The sequence below is a fragment of the Drosophila ficusphila genome, unplaced genomic scaffold (genome assembly GCF_018152265.1).
Source record: "Drosophila ficusphila isolate 14025-0441.05 unplaced genomic scaffold, ASM1815226v1 contig_197, whole genome shotgun sequence".
In the NCBI taxonomy this organism is placed as follows: domain Eukaryota; kingdom Metazoa; phylum Arthropoda; class Insecta; order Diptera; family Drosophilidae; genus Drosophila; species Drosophila ficusphila.
Genome location: NW_025064091.1, coordinates 8,308,133 through 8,329,014, shown reverse-complemented (window position 1 = coordinate 8,329,014; position 20,882 = coordinate 8,308,133). Strand labels below are relative to the sequence as shown.

Below are 20,882 nucleotides of genomic sequence, written 5' to 3'. Positions count from 1 at the left end.
TTTGTGTTCCCAGGATCTTAAGATCGAATCTATTCTTTCGTTTTGCCTTCACTTTTTTCTTTTTGCATAAAGGTGGTTAGATTTTGAGGTAAGGGTTTGTTGTTTTCTGGCGGGGAAGGGGGTGTCTTGAGGAAACTTAACATTTCATTTGGTGTTTGTTGAAAGAGCTGAATTAGATTTGTTTTTTGTACAATTTGTCTAAAAAATATGCATATACAGAGAAGCATATACGTTGGATACAAATCGATTGAGATAGTAAATAAGCGCAAAATCATAATCAAAAGCTTTTTTGACCAAATTGATTTTGGCCTTCTCGCTTGGGTGGCCAAGGTGCAAATGAAAAAGTACATAAGTGAATCGTTTAGATCGTTGGCGTACTTTGTACAGAGGAACGTAAAAGAGTAAGTGGGAAACCGATAGGCAGACAGATAGACAGAGAGTTTTAAAGAGGTTTGATAAACGAAATCGTAGGGTAATTAGATTTTCAAAAAATCGCACTAATTTAGCTTTTACCAACAACTACCGCAGCTTGAATCAACATTGTGATGTTGCCACTGGGCTGAAACAAGATGGCCGACGCAAAATGGCGGCACCACATCCGCTTCCGGCCGTCGATCGACGAACGTAACTCCAGCGATAGAGCGTCGCCGATCGAGGGTCAGAATGCGGGTGGTCACTGCTCTTCGGTATCTTCAGTACATTTCAGATATATGGGTATTTCAGCATTCGGGGGTCGTGGCAACATCACCCAACGACAACAACAATAGACAACATAAACCGTCAACGGAATTGTGGCTGGGCCTCTTACCTGAAAGAGCAGGATCATGCTCTGGCCAAAGGTCTTGAAGTTGTAGACATCGTTGATGCCGCTCTTCTCCTTCACGTGCATGAAGAACGACATGCCGAAGATGGCGAAGATGAACATGACCAGGAACAGCAGCAGGCAGATGTTGAAGAGGGCCGGCAGCGACATGGCCAACGCGAATAGCAGTGTCCTGATGCCCTTGGCTCCCTTGACCAGTCGAAGGACTCGGCCAACCTTCGCCACACGCACCACACGGAGCAGCGTCGGCGACACGAAGTACTTCTCGATAATATCGCTAAGTACGAGACCTGCGGCGAACATTTGGCAGCGGATTTTGGGGGGAATTGAGTTGTTTTTGAAGAGAAATCAGTTGAGTAATTCAGAAACAGAGCGGGAATCGGATGGATGGGAATAAGGGGAGGGGCTGGGTTTTTTTTTTTAGCTGGCGATAAAAGCTCCGGGAGCTCAAGACCTAAAAACACTTGACATAGCTGAAATATGGAAAGCATTAGGTTCCTGCTCCTCCATCTTCTCCAAACGTCAGTCAACATTTACAGACGCACACACAAACAGGTTTGGATAAGAAACGCAAAAGTAATATGTACAGGATGGAAAAAAGTTACATTTAGGTACAGTAGACACAAAACATAAACAGGCGTAACGAAAATACAAAACGATAATTGGATAATCAAACAATCGGAGGAGCAATGTCAACCGTCGTGGAGCGAAGGTAATACAATTAAATTACAATTACATTTACAACATTTACAGTCAAAGTACAGTTACTGTTTACGTAAATACGGATTAGCAGTACAGGTACAGTTAACACAAAGGTTTTTTTTGTTTTTCAAACGATTTTTACAGCTGGCCTAAATCGAATGAGAAGAGATTGCTGCGCAAAAACCAAAACAGAGAGAGAGAAAAACGATTGAAGAACATAAAGTAATAATCAAAACTGAAGAGTTAAAGGTTAGAGCAAACGGTAAACGCTGAACGGTTAACGGTAAACGGTAAACGCTTAACAGATTTAAGCAGTCGATATCCTTTGGCTGTTTTGGCGAGCAGCTGGCGCAGGAGCAGGCGATCTTTGGCGTTGTTTTAAGCAGCGACAGCAAAATTAGCATCAAATTAAAAACTCGGAGCCCGGATTACGTACTATATACCGGGAGCCGTAGTCGATATATAACAATAAATCTTTTTTTTTTTTTTTTGTTTTTTTGTAATGCGTGGTTACGTTTTCTTTAGCGATAATCCGCAGCATATTTTGAAAGTGCCAAATACTATACACTGCAAAGTTCGTTCGCTGCCCAGCTTATCAAAATGTTCATTGGTTCTTGTTTTTTTGTTTCGATTCTTCTTTCGTTTGTTTGATGGCTCTAGCAATGATTTTGGGGAGCGTTGGAAAGGGGGGCGTGGTCGAACGAACTATTTGCAGGAATTTCGGTATTTTGAGCTGAGCGATCTCAAAAAAGGTTGAATAAGTTAAAAGAAAACAAAAAAAATTGGAGTAGGAAAAGTGAAAGCTTCTTAAAGAGCTATGTAAAAAGAGTTGTAAAAAGTAAGAAATGGTTTCTTCTTCATTTTTTTTATCTTGGGGACGGGGTCTATAATATATGGGGGGCGGGGTCAAGTGCCGCACTAGGAAATGGCTTGGGAACCATTGGAAGGGGTACTCGTCTATCGAATACACAAAGTTATATGCTTTTTACTACGTTCATAGTAAAGTACATAATCTCCATTGTAGATTGGACCAAAACCATTAAGAAGATTCAGGCTATTGCAACGGTATATCCATCGATTTGGTTTCAAGTGATTTGAAAAGAGGTTTCTTTTTTTCGTTTGAAAGAGATTGGGGGCCTGATTGTGGGCGGGAACCCTCCGGCATTTTTGGGCTACAAACTAGTCAACGGGGCTCGAAAGGGTTCGTGATTTCGATGCGGATATCGATTTGGGTTCGGGCTGGGTTGGGTTTGCCATTGGGTCCGGTCCGATCCAGTTCAACGGCCTTGCAGGATCTGCACGCTAAGACAGTCCGCATGGCCGTTGTCCTGGCTGGGGCCCCGCCCTCAGAGCTCCTGGCTCTGATCCGTTTCAATCTTTTGGATCCCACTCAATGCATTGGGGATACCGTGTTCGGTTTGAGGATTTCGGATACCTTGCGATAGCTTACAGAGTTATGCAACCGACAATCGCACAGAGTGGAATGCCCATTGACACCTAACTCTGAATGAATCTTGTGTAAATTGAGTTTATCTTCATTTTTTTCACTTTCATTTCGTTTCGTTTGATATTTTTTATGCGTTTTTGTGCAAGCCATTTAACGTGTGTAAGAGTGTAAGTGTGTGTGTGTAGAAGTGTATTAGCATTGCTTTTCATTATTGATTTCTTTTTTTTATTGTTATTCTGTTACTTTGTTATTTAAAGAATTTGCATTTACAAAAGCTCAGTCGTCGTTGTCTTTTCGTTATGTTTTCTTTTTTGTTTTGTTTTTTTTTTCTGTGGATTGTTTTCGTTTGCCTTAAGCGTGTATTAATATATTCGTCTATGAGGATATCACTCTGCGTCTGTCGCAACATCGAAGCCAAATAAGGAAGCATAGAACTTTTAGGCGCTCGAAAAAGTTAAAAGCATTTAAGTTTTTGTTTTTTTTTGTTGGTTTTTTGTTCTTGGAAAGTGCGCTTGAGAACAAGTTTGGGGCGCGTGAATCTCTTGCGAGTAGTAAACATATACAAATACATATATGAGATAAAGGAAGCGGAAAGCAACATTTAAGTTTCGCAGCTCTTAAATAGTAAAGGTTTACTTGAAGCTTCTCTCGCACAAACTATACTTATTTCAAAAGTGAAACGAAAAACTTGTACATATAGAAGGGGGGAAAAACACAATACGATCGGTTTGTTTAGGTTCCGATTTTGTAGGGGTTGACTTGGTTTTTGGTTTTGGTTCGGTTCTGGTTTGGAGTTGGACAGAGGTTTGGGGTTTTGGGGTTGGGGTATTTGGTATTTGGTTTTGGTTTATGGGGACTTTCGCTAGACAAAATATTTTTTTGGGCGCATTTCGAATCGGGGAACACCTTAGACAGCAACAGAACGATGAAAAGCATTCTTTTCAACGCAATCGGCATTAAAAAGGAGGCTCTCTGTTGCACTTGTCAATGTAGTAAAGCATATTTTAAGCCATCTTTTGTATAGTTTATCGTGGTTGTTTCTGGTAATCTCCAATAGCCAATTCCTACTTGAGTTTCGGAACATAATGCCACTTTCGAGTGGTGGGAACTGTCTCTCGGTTCGGCTCTTCCATTTGTTCGTTCATTTTTGTGCTTACGTATGCGCAATTTTTCTCGCTATTAATTGTAGTTTTGTATATAAAGTAAAATGGTTGAATTAAATAAAACATTCAGGCAAGGGCTTGACCCTTTTAAGCTTGAAAATCAAACATAAAAATTATTTTTTGACAAACTTCAATAGAAATCTGCCAATTGTTAGTATTATCAACTGATTGACAACGAAAAATATATCAAGTTTATGGTCAAGTACAAATAAATTTTAACGCCAGCTACAAACGACAACAATTACTTGGAAAATACAATTAAATTAACAACATATTACAACGTATTACGGTTACTTTTTAACTTAGGCTTAAATAAAAATTCAACATCGATTTACGTATTTTACATACAAATTTGGCAATAACAACAACAACAATAAAAAAAAAAAAAATATATTTATCACATTAATTAATCGATTGCGCATTTGCTTTTTGAACTGGGTTCTTTCATAGCTGTATAAAAATATTGCAAAATACTTATAAAGTGATACCGTATAAAACTTGTTGGTCAAAGTTTTCAAATTACTTAAATGTTTGAGAGACTTATTAAAATTAAAAAGTCCTTGAAGAGTAAATATTTTTAATTCAGTAGAATCAGAATAAAATTACAGCTAGTATAACAATTTAGGGGCTTTATAAAATATGATTAGAACACTTTAAACTTGTATAAATCTTAAAGCTTTTGCAGCTTACATTAAAATTAGTTACATGATGACAAAAATGTAAAAATATTAGTCGTATAACAAATGTATAACACTTTCTTAATAAGCATTACTGCACCTTCAGCTAAAAAGGCAAATGGCAAGCGCTTCAAAAGCGAAAATAAAAATATAACTTGGAATACGTTAAGCACAACAACATTGAGCTGCTCATATAGTGATTGTGACACTGTTATAAATACGAGTATAACAGTTGATACCACAGTATGAACACTCGCGATACAACAATTTTTGTACACAACAAATTGGTAGGGAAGGGATTTAGATTATTACATTGCTTGATTCTTTTGCTGGGAATGGGGATTTGAATACGAATCAACATCGAACAATGGAATTACGCATTACCTATACGACAGCAAATTAGCAACAATTATTACAAGGTACAATACTTAATGAGAGAGGAGCGTACTGTGGCAGAGACAGACAGGTTTTTACATCAAATATATATATGCATATAAATAGAGAGAGTGGGGGAGAGAGAGGAGAGTTTAGGACTCAAGGATCATCAAGCTGATCCGGAATTCAAAGTGTTTTTGTTTTTTAAGTTAAAAGAGCTCGGGGTCGATTTGCATATTTTGGCTATTAGGTTGGCAGTTGGGCAGTGGGTGGTTGGGTTAATTTGGAAATTGATTTTCGGTTTTACTTACCTAAGATGGATAAAATGACAACTACTACATCAAATAAATTCCATGGCTCAATAAAATAGTGATATCGTAAAGCGAATATTTTTAATAGACATTCGGAACTGAAAATAACTACGAATATCGCATTGAGATAGTCTAGGACCGCGTTGTACGTGTCCGACGCATCGTAACGATCGAGGGTCATGGTGAACATGTTCAGACCAATGAATAACATAATGATTATATCGAATTTCTTATCGGTTACTATTTCAAAGACTATTGCTTGTGGTCGCCACTGGAATGGTAAAAGATCAACACGGAAATCAAGATGGAAATCATAAGAGGAATAAAACATAAGAAACACAAAACATAATCAATCGTTGGACACCGACAAAACACATTGGAGAGAAGAGAGAAAAGGAATAGAAGAGTTTCGTATAAGTACATTTTGTTAAATACGTCGAATTATCATTTATATATATGTATATAGAATAAGATTTTTCAGTTGATCGCTTTGTATTATTGAGTTACTTTCTGTTTGGTTTATGGGGGTTTTATCGGTTTCTTTGCTTTCTTGTCTAGTATTACATAACGTTTGTAGATCTGTGCCAATTGCAAACTTTTTTCCATGATGTGATCATTCTGTGTGGAGCGTCGAGAGCCGCGCACCTGCAGACGTACAGAGTAGGCGTATAACAGTATAACAGTAAAACAGTTGGGAATTATTGTTAAACAGTGACTCAGTGTGCTATTAACATTCATTCATTGCATCGATTATAGGTTAACGTTTAAGTTCGAGCTAGAGCAACAGAGCACACTACCACGAGACAGAGACGGATACAGTTACAGAGCTAGTGTTAGAGAGAGATAGCAGACAGGTTCATTCGGTTGTTAACGTGCAGTCTGTCGATCGATCTATCGGTCTGTCTCTTTTCTTCGTCAGCATGCCGTTGCCGCGGATATCGTTACATTTACAGTACAGTTTTTTTAAGTTTCACTTATCGGTTATCAGTTATCGGTTCTGTTACTATCGCTAAACATGCCCAGTAGAGTAGAGTAGAGATTAAAGAGAGACGTGCCAAGATGTATGCTATGTACACATCCATATTAGGATTAGTAGTTGTACAAGTAGAAAAGAAACATGCATTGGTTGCCATATCTAAGTTAGGAGTGTTACAAGTGGGGTATCATAGATAGGTATATACATATAGATAGATTGTAGTTTTGCTTTGCTTTTGGAATTTTGGAATAAATTTGATAGAACGAACGTCCAGCTGATAAATGGCAGACATAAAAATGTTTAAGTACAGACGAACCAAACGGACACAATACTTAAGTACAGCTAGTGGAAATTAAGTATTAGAGTAGAGAGTAAGAAAACGGTATGTTTGCGACCACATCGTCGTCGCACTCGCACCCGCAGTCGCACGCAGGAGTCGCTCAATGGCAACAGTGGCGTTGTCTCTTTCTTTCACACCACGGCAGCCATTCCAGAGACTCGACTTGGTGCACTGCCATCATCTTCTCGATCTTTTCGTTTTCGTAATGTTTCTCTTGTTGTTTTTCTTGTTTCAAAGATCCATCAATTAACTTGACAAAATATTGCTAGAGAACGGGGCCTTTCTTCACATACATACATACGCGCGTACGTAGATATGTGTTTGGTACATAAATAAACTCAACGGATTGCAAGGGTATTGGTCTCTGTTCGAGTCTGTATAACACTTTTTTGAAAAGTGTATAATTACTTGGATAATAACCGAATGTATCAATCATATAACTTGTTGTCGATTTTAGCGGTTTTTGGCTTTAAAAGTTTTGGTTAGGTTCGGTATAACAGTCCCGTATAGCAGTCTGATTTAGTAGCACAGTAGTGTGTTTTCTTAAAACAAGTTAACATAGAAAAAAGTTTATCATATATACAAAATGTTATATATACAATTCAGATACGATTGGCACAGATTACGCGATCAAAAGCTATTTTTTTTCATTGTCCTGGTTTTATTTATTTATTTTGCAGTCATATTTTTTAATTTTCATTTATACTTTTATAAGGGGTTTTAGTTCAATTTCGTTTATGGGGCATCAAATGAATTAATATCGACAGAATACAGAATACTTTGAGAGAATGGCAAGTATTTTACTTGAACGGGATTGCACTTCTTCAAGAGCTGGCTAAATATTTTGATGCCCCTTTTCAAAAGATTTTTGCTTTCATTTATATTTATACAAAGGTAGGTTTCTTCTCATTCTTAAGGTGTTATATTGATTTATAAGTTTACTCGTTGATTCTTGTTTACTTCTTTTTTCATTGATTAGAGGATTTCATTTGTTTTAGTTATATTATAAATATTTTATTTTTTTTTTGTATTTTGTTGTTGTCTTACCCTTGGTCTTGGAATGGCTTTTAATGGTTTTTTAGAGCCCATCTTTTTCATAGCATTATAGTACTTTTTCTGATCTTCTGTCATGAACATTTCTAATGATCCACCTGCTTTTTTCTTTTGCTCATTAAAATTATCAATGATAACACCAATGAACAGATTGAGTGTGAAAAATGATCCAAATATGATGAAGAATACGAAATATAAATACATGTAGATGTTCGTTTCACGAATTGGTTGTTTGTCCACCTGTTATCGATTGTTTGGCCGGTTCGATATCGGTCGATAGCAGCAGGTGTCGATGTTGAATTTTATATTTTGCGGGGTAATTTAGTAGTATGGCATCATCGGTTTCAGTTTCGGGTTTCATTTCATTTCGTTTCATATATTTTTTTTGGTGAATGGATCATTTTTAGTGTTGCTCGTGTTGTTGTTGTTGTGGAGTGGGTGTAGCCAGAGTTGTAGTTTTTTTTTTGAGTGGTGTGACCATATTTGTTGTTGTTTGTAGTTGTTGTTTTTAAGTGTTGAGTGTTGTTGTAGTAGTTGTAGATTTGTTGATCATATATAAAAAAGAGAAAAAGTTATAGATAAAATTGGTTGATTAATAAAAAGTATCATAGACTGGACTTAAATAGAGATTATCGACAATTCTATACATTTACAGTATATATGGAGGCTAAACTAACTATTCGTTTGTAACATAGCTTTGTCATTGCGGCTTTCTGCTCTATTTTGCGTGTTAAATTATTGATATTTGACTGGATTTTGTGGCTGGCAAAGCGCATTGGCAAACAGAAATGCAATCTGATCGAATGTGATGATTGTAAGGGTTGTACATTACCTCTCGTGAATCGATAGCATCGTTCATGATTTGTATCCAGCCTTTGAAGGTGGCCACTTGGAAAAGGCACAGATACGCGTTACCTACATGATCGAAATTCATTGCTGAATTCACCCACGTGTAGTTCTCGCTCTCGCAGGCATTGCGATTTGGTATGATCTCGTGGCTGAGCTTCGTGCCGTTCATGTCCTCGCACTGTTGGTTATCGATCGTTGTTATCGGTCATCGGTGGTTGGCGTCGATGGGATTGGTTTTGTTTATCGAGTTGATTTCGAAAAAATGTATTTCAGTTATGCAGGATTTCACATACAGATAATTATAGTAATAAATATATATAGATATCGGGGCGGGTTAGATTACATAAGGAAACAGCTATAGATGCTAACTAATTTGTAATAGTGTCAGTGTCTCTGTGGCTGTGTTAGTGTTTGAGCAGCTAATTAGCTTGGCCTCTTGACTATACGATATTTAAAAAAGCTCGGCTTCGATTGGATTGGATTAGATTATAGTTGATTATATTAAAAAAGGATTGAATAGATCTGCTCAATTTCGAGTTCCGGTGCAAAAGGCAGAGTACAAACTAAGGCTATTACATACTAAGGAGTGTTCTAAGAAACGGTTTTAGTGCAGAAACTTTCGCAAGGTCGCATACTCGTATTGTAATATAAAGTTCGATAAGCATGCCCAAGCTGAATCGGACTATGCATCTGATTCTGATTTTGATATTGATTTTGATATTGACTTTTCACTTTGACTTTGAGTTCGATTCTGATTCTTGCTTAGGACTTGCACTTGAATGAATTCTGATTTTATGTACAGTCAGCAAGGACTTGTCTCTTCTTTGTGGACAAGTTCTTGGCTTGTTAATTCTGAACTTTACGTTTCGAATCGTGTTTGAAACTCAACTATTTACGAAAAATAGATGCAAAGATACGCATTTCTTTCAAGATTGATTTGATAGTTCGATTGATTAAATCGTTGCTAATTATGGAATGCTGCTTGGAATTGGATTTGCTCAATTTTGGCCATTTGGAGACGAAACGAGCACAGGCCTGTGTGACTTGTATTCATTTTACCTCCGATCTTTGGCCTGTTTGATTATGTTTCGGTTTCGTTTTTAGTTTTGGTTTTGGTTTTGGCTTGGTTTCTGGTTTTGGTTCAGGTTTTAGTTTGAAACATTTGGCACGTACCTTAAAATATTTTCCAGCAAAAAGCTGTACACCCATTATGGCAAAAATTAGCCAAAATATTAGACACACCAATAGCACATTGAAGATGGACGGTATAGCTTGTACCAGCGCATTAACGACGACCTGAATTTGGTTTGGTTTTTATAGTTTTTTGTAGTCGTTTGTTTTTCAGATTTCGTGGATCGATTGATCAAACGATCGATCGTTAACCGATTGGGTCGTCGTTGGCAACGTCGATGATGATTGGGAGTTGAGTTATCGATGGGTTGGTTGGTTTGGTTTGGTTGTTGTTGTAGTTTGGGATACATGGGTGTATGGGTGATGCGAGGCAGGGCGAGGCGAGGGCGGGGGAGAGGGGATAGAATATAATACAATAAATGCAGAGAGTTATTTAGTCAGTTAGGAATATATAAGTATTTATATTTATATTTATCGATAATCACTATGTTAGTATCAGACTTATAAGTAGATGTGGATGTACAGATGGGTGTGTTGGTTAGTAAGTTGGTTGGTGCGTGTATGTGATCGTTTGTAAATGAGAGTGATTGCTGGCTTATTTATAAAGCTGAATGTGTTTGCGCTTTATGAGATGGAAGCATGTGTGTGTGTGTGCAATGTATATTTGCTCATAGATTTACTCAGCGTTAACAAACACGACTTGCAGGCAGCGTGCGTTGCTCAACACTGAGCCAAGCCAAAGCAGCAGTTCAATTTACAACACTACACAATAACGGTGAGGCATAACATGCAACGGCATAACGGTTCATTGGCGATCAAGCAGGCACAAGATCAAGTAGAAGTAGTTAAGAGTATACGGCTAAGAGTTAACTTAAACTAGGAACTAAGTACGTGAATCCGGTCGGAATGCGAACTAGATGAGATGGGTTAAATAAGAGCAGAGTCAAATGCTGTGTAGTTACATAAGACGGTGATGGTTCTAGCTCTAAGTTCGATCGGTTACTACGGTTTTTATTTCGGGCAGGCAATTAGACTCGACTGACTGTCGTCGAATGAAGCTGGTTAAGCGAATTTCTTAGTTGGTTGCGTTCGAATGAGCCAATTATTCTAAGAGTGAGCCGAGTGGACAGTCAATAAAACAAGTGGTTAGCAGGACTAAAATAGAGAGTAGAGAGTACAGAGAGATAGTAAAGAAAGAGAGAGAGAGCGAGCGAGCGAGAGCGAAATATTGAGCGAGCAAGACGCAACTTGTGTGTGAGAGAGAGAAGGCAAGGCATAACGGTTTTCTAATTATGAATAACGGATACGCATAAGTATAAGTATAAGAATAACGATTAACGATAGCTAAGATTAACTCTAGTACTTTGAGTGTGGTTTTATTTTTGTGTTCGGCTGATCGATGAGGGAGAGATTTGAGTAAGTAGTTGGGTAATTAAGTATCATCTAATCAGTCAATCAATTACGGTTTATGGTTTATGTTTTACAGATTACGCATTACGGATGCAACAAATCAAATCAACTGCTGCACTTGAACCGATAATCATGGTTATGAGTCCAACAATCCAAATGGTTAACTGTAAAGCTACGTTTCAATTTATCTAGATACACAATTCTGATCGGTTGCTGTTAGTTTAGTTTATGAATGGCTGGTGTAAACGAGTACGAGTAGATAGGGTTAAACAGCGTTAAAGAGTTGCCAGTATTGGTTATTGGATGAGATTCGGCGCTTTTAGCTGGATTGATTACGAGTTACGATACTGATACTGATACTGATACTGAGTACTGTTACTGATACTGATACTGATATTGATACTGATTGATGAAGTTGTTTGTTTTTGGTTGGTTGGTATTTTGTTGTGGTAATTGGTTTTGAATTGATTTGGTTGTTTTTTGGTTTGGTATAGGATTTGTACGATTTTTACGAGTATGTATGGAAAGTACGTACCCTCATGCCCTGCATACGGGACATGGCACGTAGTGGTCTCAGTGCTCTTAACGTTCGCATAGTCTTGAAGGCTTGAATACCACCAGCTCCAACAAGTGAAGCAACGAAGTTGATAAGCGATACCTAGTTTCGATATAGTTCGAATAGTGCCAAGTTTAACATATAGTAGTTGCATACAGAGATTCTTGGTAAATAAAGCAAAAGTGTTTATCTTTCATTTCGGTGTTCATTATTGGTTTTTTTTTGTTGGTTTTTTTTTTCTGTTCTTCTGTTTTTGTTCGGTTTGGTTTCAGGTTCTTTGGTTTTTGGTTCTGTCTGTCTGTCTAACTGAAAGAAGCTTAGAGGAGTTCAATCCGCACCGTTGTTCGTTGCAGCTGCTGCTCGAGAAGAAAGGGGCGTGACAAACGGGAAGGGGCGTGGCAGGGGCGTGGCAGGGGCGTGGCAGGGGCGTGGCAGGGGCCCTATGGGTACAGAGAACTTACTTGCATATTACCAATGCGCTTTCTGACTTAGACAACAACAGGGGGTACTTAAACAATAGCCTAGTGTACGATAGTTGATACGTTATATAGTTTGTACGAGTATATAAATATATATATTGATAGATATATAGTATAGGTCTTCTGGCAAATACATAGATGGTAACACTTATAGACGTAGACACATACACACAAAACAGGTTAACACATATGCATATAAAGTACGTATACTCGAATGTAGGTTACTGGGGGTTCGGTTCGGTTTGATTTTGGATTGGTTTGACATGTGTATTTGGAAGTAGTTTCGGTTCAATCCAAGGCTCGGGGGTTACGATTACTGAGAGAAACAGAGACGAGAGTTGTTGTGTGTGTGTGTATTGGTTGTTCGAGACGAAGACGAAGGCGGTCCTGACGGGGAAGGACATAACATTCATAGATGTTGTTACAGAGAGATAGAGAGATTGAGATGACTTTGAGATCTAAGCTAGCTCTGTCTAAATCGATCGATTCCTACTTCGATTGTTTTTTGCACCACCAGCCGCACTGAACTTCACAATGGACGAATTCGGCATGCATACGCCGTGGATGGATGTTCCATGATTTGATTCGACAGATTCTTCTAATATTTACAAACACTCTGTGGCGATTTTGGGTTAATGGTAACTGCGATTTGCTGATCGGGGCGTATGCAGGGACCTCGATGGGTCCATTGTGCAGTCGTGCGACCTCATCACTAGGTTCTTATTGAAAATGGCTTTCGGCTTTTGGTTTCTTTTTTTCTTTTTTCTTTTCTTTTCTTTTCTTTTCTTTTTCTGTCTTGATCTGTCTCTATGTTGACACATTTTTGCTCAAACTTTGCTGCCGGACTCGATTGGGTATTGTGGATACCAGAAGGGCCTTTTTGGGGGCCTAGATAAGAAGAGCTCAGTTAAGTTAGCCCAGACCAAGCGACATCAGTTGGTGTGAGACGGGACGCGATTGGAGCGTCGTTTGTTGTAAGTAAAACACTGCCACCACTGCGTATGAGCGATTTGTCGAGTGCTCGACATCTGGTTGGTTCTGATTGTACTGATTGTGCTTGAATATACAGTATATATACATATACGAGTAAACGATGTCGATTCTATACACTAACGACTCATCGTCGCGAAGTTTTTGGTTTTTGTAATTCATACTGTTTTACTTCTTGTTTGTACAATTCAGTGCAGTTGTGGCCCTTTTGTTTAGTTCGCGATATACATTTGGTATGTACATACACCTTTTACAGATGGATATAGTTTTGGTGCCGCTAAGTTTGGAGGTCGTGGCGAGGGAGATTGGAAGGGGCAGGGGGTCCAGTTGCGTTTCATATTCTTTGTGTTCGTGTGGACGTGGCTCTGGAGATGGGGCATCTATCTAACTATCTGTCTAAGACAACCAAACGATCTAGGGGTTCGGACTCGAAAACTGGGAGTGTACAGGGGTTGGGGTTTCGGTAGATTGGGGGGTTCTGGGGGGAAGGTATTTCTACCTAGGTCTAAGCTAAGGCTAGTTATTGAACCAAACTACTTATACACAGGTTATTATACGCTTCTTTTTCGTATAACAGTTACGTTGGCTGGCCAATGCAATAGCAAGTATTATACTTAAATCTAATTTAACAAGATACGTACGATTATGTATATATAGTACAATTTATAAGCTATGACTGACCTATTTATGTCTCTATCAATGGTCCTAAGTTACTTGTATAAACTATATATGAACCATATGAGTACGCTATAGTATTATATTATAAAGACGCAACAAAGCTGAAGCACGCGACGGCAGCAATGGAATATAATGCCTACAAAGCATCTGGATTATATTGCAGTAGAGCGGATTTATTTGATATTTATATGTATATATTTTACGTTACATATGTACGTTACGTTACATTTAGGCAACAGTATGAGTAGATAGGGACATTGATAGATATTTTAGGTAGATGGGGGGTTGGGGGCACACATAAGTGGGGGAATAAATAGTACATCAACATTAACAGGCAGCGGAAAATGTACAGAACTGGCCGGTATAACACTTTGCTTTGGCGCTGCCCTGGGCGCAGTGTGAGCGATTCGGCTTGGACGGATAGTAGCGTATAACACACACATATTGAGCGAGAGAAAACCACGTACACCCATACTTAAATATTGATATATCGTTTATTTTAACGGAAAATGTTAACGAAAGTGTTTCACAACATAGCTCTTACATACACACACACACACACACTGCAAAGGATTGGTTAGGTGTATAACAGTTTTGGGGATGGACTAAAGCGCTTTGCCAAAGAAGTTTTCGGTTACTTTAAGTTGGTAAGGGTTACCAAATGTTCAAAGGTCTTGGTAAACGCTGCAACTGATCTTTATAACAGCTGCACTGCTTACCACTGCCTTACAGTATAACACTTTCAGATAGCACTGAAGATTGAAGGGATGGCAAGTCCGTAAGTAAGTTTATTAGTGAGGCAACAACATTTAACGGATATACAGTAATCGAATAGTGTTAGTTGGTTACTTGACACACACACACACACACATGTACACTCATACACACACCCAGTCACACGCACACACATTGAAACAACAGAGAATGCGAATGATCGAAAGTTACACAGAGAGAAACACTTAAAGGAGGTTAAGTCTCAGATCGAGAGAGAGTGACAGAGACAGCAATAGACAGAGAGAAAGTGACAGAGAGAAAAGGAAAGATAGAGAGAGAGAGAGAGGCTGTGGTGGACGCTACTTACTTTCATGCCCTCCCAGCGCGAAACTGCCCGCAGAGGTCGCAGGGCGCGCAGAGTTCGCATCGAGCGAAAGGCGGGCACATCATCGGCCCCCGACCAGACCGCGGCCAAATTAATTAGCGACAGCTAGATGGGCGATTCAGATTCAGATGGCGGGTAACTCAAAACGAAACTCAAACTTGGATACACTATAATCTAGGAATGGTTTTCTAGGGCTCGGGGTATTCTTATCGTTCTAAGCTATTCCAAATAACTAGGCTAACCTATTGTACAAAGGGTTTACTTTTACGTTTTACTATTTGTATATAATACAATGGTTCTCAATATACAGTTCAGATATACAAACTCCGGTGGAGCTCGACCACCCGCAACACTGTCTTCACAGTTTTTGGTCTAAGGGGAGGGAGCTTTTAACTGAAAAATTGTCTTAAATCGTCTTCGTCACTGCATCAATTCGTTTCGGTCTTGGGTCAGTTTTTAGGGCCGGTGGTTTAAGTTCGGTAACGGTTTGAGTTGCTCGTTGCAAACTAAAAAGTTCTGAGGTCCGAAAGCAGAATGGGGAGCGATCTACTTGGGCAACCGGTGGACTTACCATGACAATCACGAAATCGAGCCAACACCACGCGTTGGTGAAGTACACTTTGAAGCCGAGCGCCAACCACTTGATTAACATTTCCAAGAAGAATATAACCGTAAATATTCTGTCCATATAGTATAAAATATCCTGCAGTATGGGTCTTTGTGGCAGATGTACATCTTCTAATGCCTGTTGTCGATGTTTTTGAAGTTGTCGATGTTGTTGAAGTTGTTGAAGTTGTTGTTGCGTATTCATATAGAAGAAACACAGGGACATTTACATTGGCGTTATAGAGTGGTTACGAGATAATGAGGTACGAGTACGAGTACGAGTATAACAATTATCTAGAAGCAGTATAAGAAGCTATATAACATTAATGATTATTAAAAAATGGTTGTTAAAGCATCGCTGTATTTGCTGTACAACAGCCGGCTTTCTCTTCTTTTCTTTTCTTCGCTTTTTCGGATCTTCTTCTTGGGCGGACAAATGAAAGTCAAACGCAATTAAAGAAAAATTTTCAAAGAAATTGAAGACAAAATTCTTGAAATAATACGCACAAAGCGTCTACATCTAGTTCTATATCAAGTATCTAGGTAAACAACTAGTTCTAGTTCGCTAAACGATTTTCTAGAAATCGTAAGTTTGCGATCTTACGCGGAGACACAAGCCGTTTGACAGAAATGTGCCTAGGCATACGAGGCAAACCTGTTTAAAATGTTTAAAAACTATTCTCTCACTTAGAAAGTGGTTTTAAATATTCAATTTGAAGGGAGTTTAAGGCCGATGGCAAGTCTTGGTGGGCTCCACCATCGGCTGGGGGGAGTTGAAAACATAAAACTCTGATCCAATCGGAGAATATCTACGCTAAGCTATGCTATACTTTGCAGAGAGACTGGGATCGAACTTAAAAATGGTTTGGGTCGGGTTTCGGAATGAAGCAATCAACTTTGGTAAAGTTTAAGCATGGCTTGATTAACTACATTTTCAATTGTTTTTGCTTGATTTGAATGGTTCTTTTGATTGGTTAATTTGGACAACTGTTGCAAGCTAAGGATTTGCATTTTTAGCATGTAAAAAAGGCAAATGGCACAAATTTGCAACAATCTAAATGGCAAACAAATATCGTATCGAATGTTCTGGCTTAGAGTCTTTTTCAAAATTGTATTTTTGTATTTATCGATTTTTAAAAGGATTTGATTTTTGATTGTAAATTTTGTAGTTGACTTACCAAAGCTAAGCTACTCATTAAAATCATAGTGATAACAGCTGTTTCAAAATATTTATTTTCAATTAATTGAAAAGTTTTCAGTCGTAAATTGCCCCATCCTTGCCAGAACGGCGAGTCATCGTCACCGGCTAAGATCGGAAATTTCTTATAGTACGAATCGGGGCAGCAATCAGCTGGATATTCATCGAGTATATCCTCGTCGTGTGCATGAATAATGATATCACCGTCGAGCGGGCCCTCCTCGCATTCGCCCTCCTCGTCCAGTTCCTCGTCGAGACCTAAATCCTCCTTGCTGGCGTCCCGCTTCTCCTCGCCCTCCATCGTCTCGGCGCTGCCCTTGTGGCTCTCGTCCTTGAATGGTCGATTCTTATGGCTACCATATGAGTTAATGCTGGCAGTGTCGTCGTCCTGTAAGGACAAACCTCTATGGTTTAGCTCGTGTTCCAGTCTATTGTCTTGGTGGTTAATTGAGTTGCCAATCATCTGTATAGTTATAGTTATAGTTATACATATATATATATATATTTTCATATATCGGTATAGATTTTTGTTTTTGTTTTTTGTTTTAGCGAGATTATCAGTTCATGTGTTTCAGTATTTTGGTTTTGGTTTTTTTTTCAGTTGGGTGGTTCAGTTGGTTGGATTGGTTGGTTGAGTTTTTATCATTTTTGTTTTTATTTTTTTTTTTTTTTTCGATTGATTGGGTGGTGGAATACACACACATAACAGTACACATATAGACAGTTATATGCAGAAAGAAAAAAAGTGACAATTTAATGAACGGAAAAGAGAAACGAACAAATAAGGTAAATCAATTTCTTGTCGTTACGAAAATATTCTATATAATAACAAAGTATTTTTTATTTTTATTTAAGGGGAGTAGTAGCGGTAGTAGTTGTAGTTAAATGGGGTTGTGGGATCGGGTTATGGGAGTATTACAAATCAATACATATCGGGAACTTGAGCTCAAGTATCGGGAAAATAAAGAATATAAGGTGACCCAAGCTCAAGTTCAAGTTGTAGTTGCGATCCGCACTGAAATGGATTGTATTTACCGTTGCGTTATTTAGATATTTGGATTTCTTCGGCTTGTTGTTCTTCATGTCGCCGTGTATCGTGAACTCCATGCCATCCCCGATGGCCACTTCCAGTTGCGTCTGCTCCTTGATCCCCTTCTTGATGAGGCCATCGGCGAGGATCTCGTCGTGACCCAGCTCCAGTTCGTTGTCACCATGCTCTGCAGATATACAACGACAAACGCCTTTGCCTTTCGTATCCCACATTCGATCGTAATAGTTTTATAGATAGTGTTTACATAATCGGTTCGATATATACATATGTAACGTAACAGAGGTATGGCAGTATATATATATATATATATATATATATATTTATGCAATATATATTTGTTATTGAGTTGTACGGATGGGCAAATGACGATTGTTGATCGGTTATCGATTGTTGGGAAATCATAAAGCGAAACGAATTCATAATTCATACAAGCAGTTGCCGTTCGCATTAAAGTTGTTGTTGTTGTTGTTGGTTGTTTGTCGATCGTTTTGGTTGATTTGATTTTGATTTTGAATTGAGTCGATTTTGGGATGAGTCGAGATTCGATTTGGTTTAAGCGTTGTTCGATACGTCGGCCAATGCATTGCGATTCAAGTTCGGTTTGGATGTTTAGTTTTTGAATTTGAATTATAATTTTTTTTTTTTTTTTGGGAAATCATGACAAGCCATAATAAATGAAAAGAATGAAGATAGATATTACGGTTAATAGTCATTTTTGGGATCAAATCGGTAATTGGTAATCGGTTATCGATAGGGACACACAAAGGGAACACAAAACACATTTAATCAGCGTCTCCGCGGTTCGTTTGGTGGTTCGTGGTGGTGTCAGTGGTTTAAATCGTGTTGAATACATTTTGTTTCAGATTTCGTGTCGTGTGGATGTAGTTGGTGTGTCTTGGGTGGGAACGAAGGAGGAGGAACGCTCACAACACAACAGCGAACAACACAAATCGCAAAATGATCAATGAACTCAATAAACTAGTGAGAAAAACGTAACTAAGGCGTTTCCACTAGTCAGCATCAGTGGACAAGCAGTGCTTGTGATCGCACTGCTTGCCGCATCACTGTAGAGAACTGAACTAAAGTGTTTCCACTACTCGGTATCGGTGGGTAAGCACAGCGATTCCATTGCACTCACATCACCGACGCCAACTAATGATAACGTAACTGATCGGTTAATTGAATAAGCTGGTGAGCCGTTAACAACGAAAGTGTTTCCACTAGCTGATATCATTGATCGCAGCCAGTGGATGGAACTTAAGGTGACGGATGATTCGAGTTGCTAAGGTTTTAACTAAAATCCATACATATTACTAATACACAGACAGTAAATCGAACAAATTAAAATTTGAGTAACGAGAGTAAGAAAAGTTCATAACACTATGAAGGATCAAATCCACTGTTTTACTTTCAATTTATATAATTCCATATTACAATGTGAGTCTAATACTGTTTTCGCATATATTTTTTTAAGTTTCCTTTCGGTAATGACAGCTAGACACATAATTGAATTTGCCATTTGGGGAATTCGATTTTAGAATCAATCAGTTTTGTTTCGGCTTGGCCAATCGATCTCCGCTGCGAGTCTAGCGAGGACTATTGAAAATGCAAATGTACAAGGATGTGGGGGACTGGTTGTTGTGAAACCAAAACCATTAACCTAAATCCGAAATTAAAAGGTGAGGTAAAACAAGGCTTTAACTAACGTTAAGCTAGATTCAAAGAACTCAACCAAAGTTAAAAAGGGTCAATTCGCTAACAGTATTGACGACGAGGATCAAACTAGTTTATAAATTGTTTAGAAACTTTAATAATATGTATCTAAGGAAAATACGTATACGAATACAATACTTGGTTTTGTTTTTTTATTTTTTTTTTTTTTTTTGGTTTTACTGGTACTGTTACTTTCGGTTCAGCTAAATACAGACTATCTAAGTAAAATGCTAAAGATTATGACGGATACGGTTACGGTTACGATTTGTTTAAGTTGTTTGTTGGGTATGATGTGATCGGAAATGGCACGGCACGGCACAGTTCTCGGAGGAGGTCTGAAGTCTGGGGTCAGAGGTCAGAGGATCAGTGACCGGCTGAAGAACAACAACACTTAGGTTTCAAACCGAACGGGAACCGATACGAACAAACAAAAGAAATGGATGCGACCTCTCGATCGAAATGAATACCAAGATGAAACTTTTGGCTTTATAGATACATACATATGTTCGGGTGAGTGGTTGCTATTATGGCTGAGGTCGAGGTCAAAGGTTGAAGGTTGAAGGTTGAAGGTCTAGGTCTAGGAAGGGAAGTATACTTGAAACTAACTAAAGAGAATTTCCAAATTGTCAGCTAAGAACGTATTTTTACTTTGGGGTTTTTCTTTACGTTTCGATTTGTTTTTGACTGTTTACATATTGCGAATTGGGTTAGATCTTTTTTAGTATTTTTGATTTAGTTACTGATACTTGGTTTTTCGATCGATTACGCAATTCAATTACTGGCCAATGGTGAGTTGAAGTTAACGTTAACGGTATACGCAATTATATCGTTTGGCAATATACGAGTATTACGAGTATCATATAATTAAAAGTAGTTTAGTAATTGGAAAACAAGTGGATAAAAACCTTCGCTCCAAATCCAACTGATCTGGTTGGTCCTCTCACCTGATGGTTGATCACTTATTTGATTTGTCAATTTGTTACGTATTAACTTGAAACAATCAGCAATATTACGCTTAACCCAACTTTTAAATCGGCCAATTCGATTGAAGGCCTCGGCTATTTTATTCGTATCGTTATCGGCAGTCGGCGCTGATAAGCTAGATGAGCCAAAATTGGACAAAAGCAAGGCTAAGAAAAGGTTAAGTACCTGCAACGAGAGTACAACGATTAGCTATTAGATTATATTTTCTGAATTGTAATAAAATCTATCTATATTCAGGGATGCTACTGCATGTTTTATCGAACCAAGTGCG

General features: G+C 38.4%; 1 protein-coding gene across 40 annotated transcripts in view; it reads right to left on the bottom strand.

Annotated features, from left to right (window-relative positions):
• Window positions 1-20,882, bottom strand: part of LOC108097930 (sodium channel protein para) — a 66,069-nt gene that overhangs the window by 3,075 nt on the left and 42,112 nt on the right. For 14 of the 40 annotated variants that reach the window (XM_017200484.2, XM_017200482.2, XM_017200485.2 and 11 more), the window contains 10 exons: window positions 20,533-20,776; window positions 17,899-18,080; window positions 16,844-17,326; window positions 15,631-15,804; window positions 11,793-11,915; window positions 9,890-10,012; window positions 8,700-8,894; window positions 7,862-8,107; window positions 5,499-5,769; window positions 809-1,113 (listed from right to left, as the gene is read on the bottom strand). In XM_017200484.2, the coding sequence (XP_017055973.1) occupies window positions 809-1,113; window positions 5,499-5,769; window positions 7,862-8,107; window positions 8,700-8,894; window positions 9,890-10,012; window positions 11,793-11,915; window positions 15,631-15,804; window positions 16,844-17,326; window positions 17,899-18,080; window positions 20,533-20,776 (2,346 nt within the window). Of the gene's footprint in view, window positions 1-808; window positions 1,114-5,498; window positions 5,770-7,861; window positions 8,108-8,699; window positions 8,895-9,889; window positions 10,013-11,792; window positions 11,916-15,041; window positions 15,165-15,630; window positions 15,805-16,843; window positions 17,327-17,898; window positions 18,111-20,532; window positions 20,777-20,882 lie in introns of all 40 variants that reach the window. The other 26 variants (XM_043209580.1, XM_017200503.2, XM_017200512.2 and 23 more) reach the window with 8 other exon arrangements.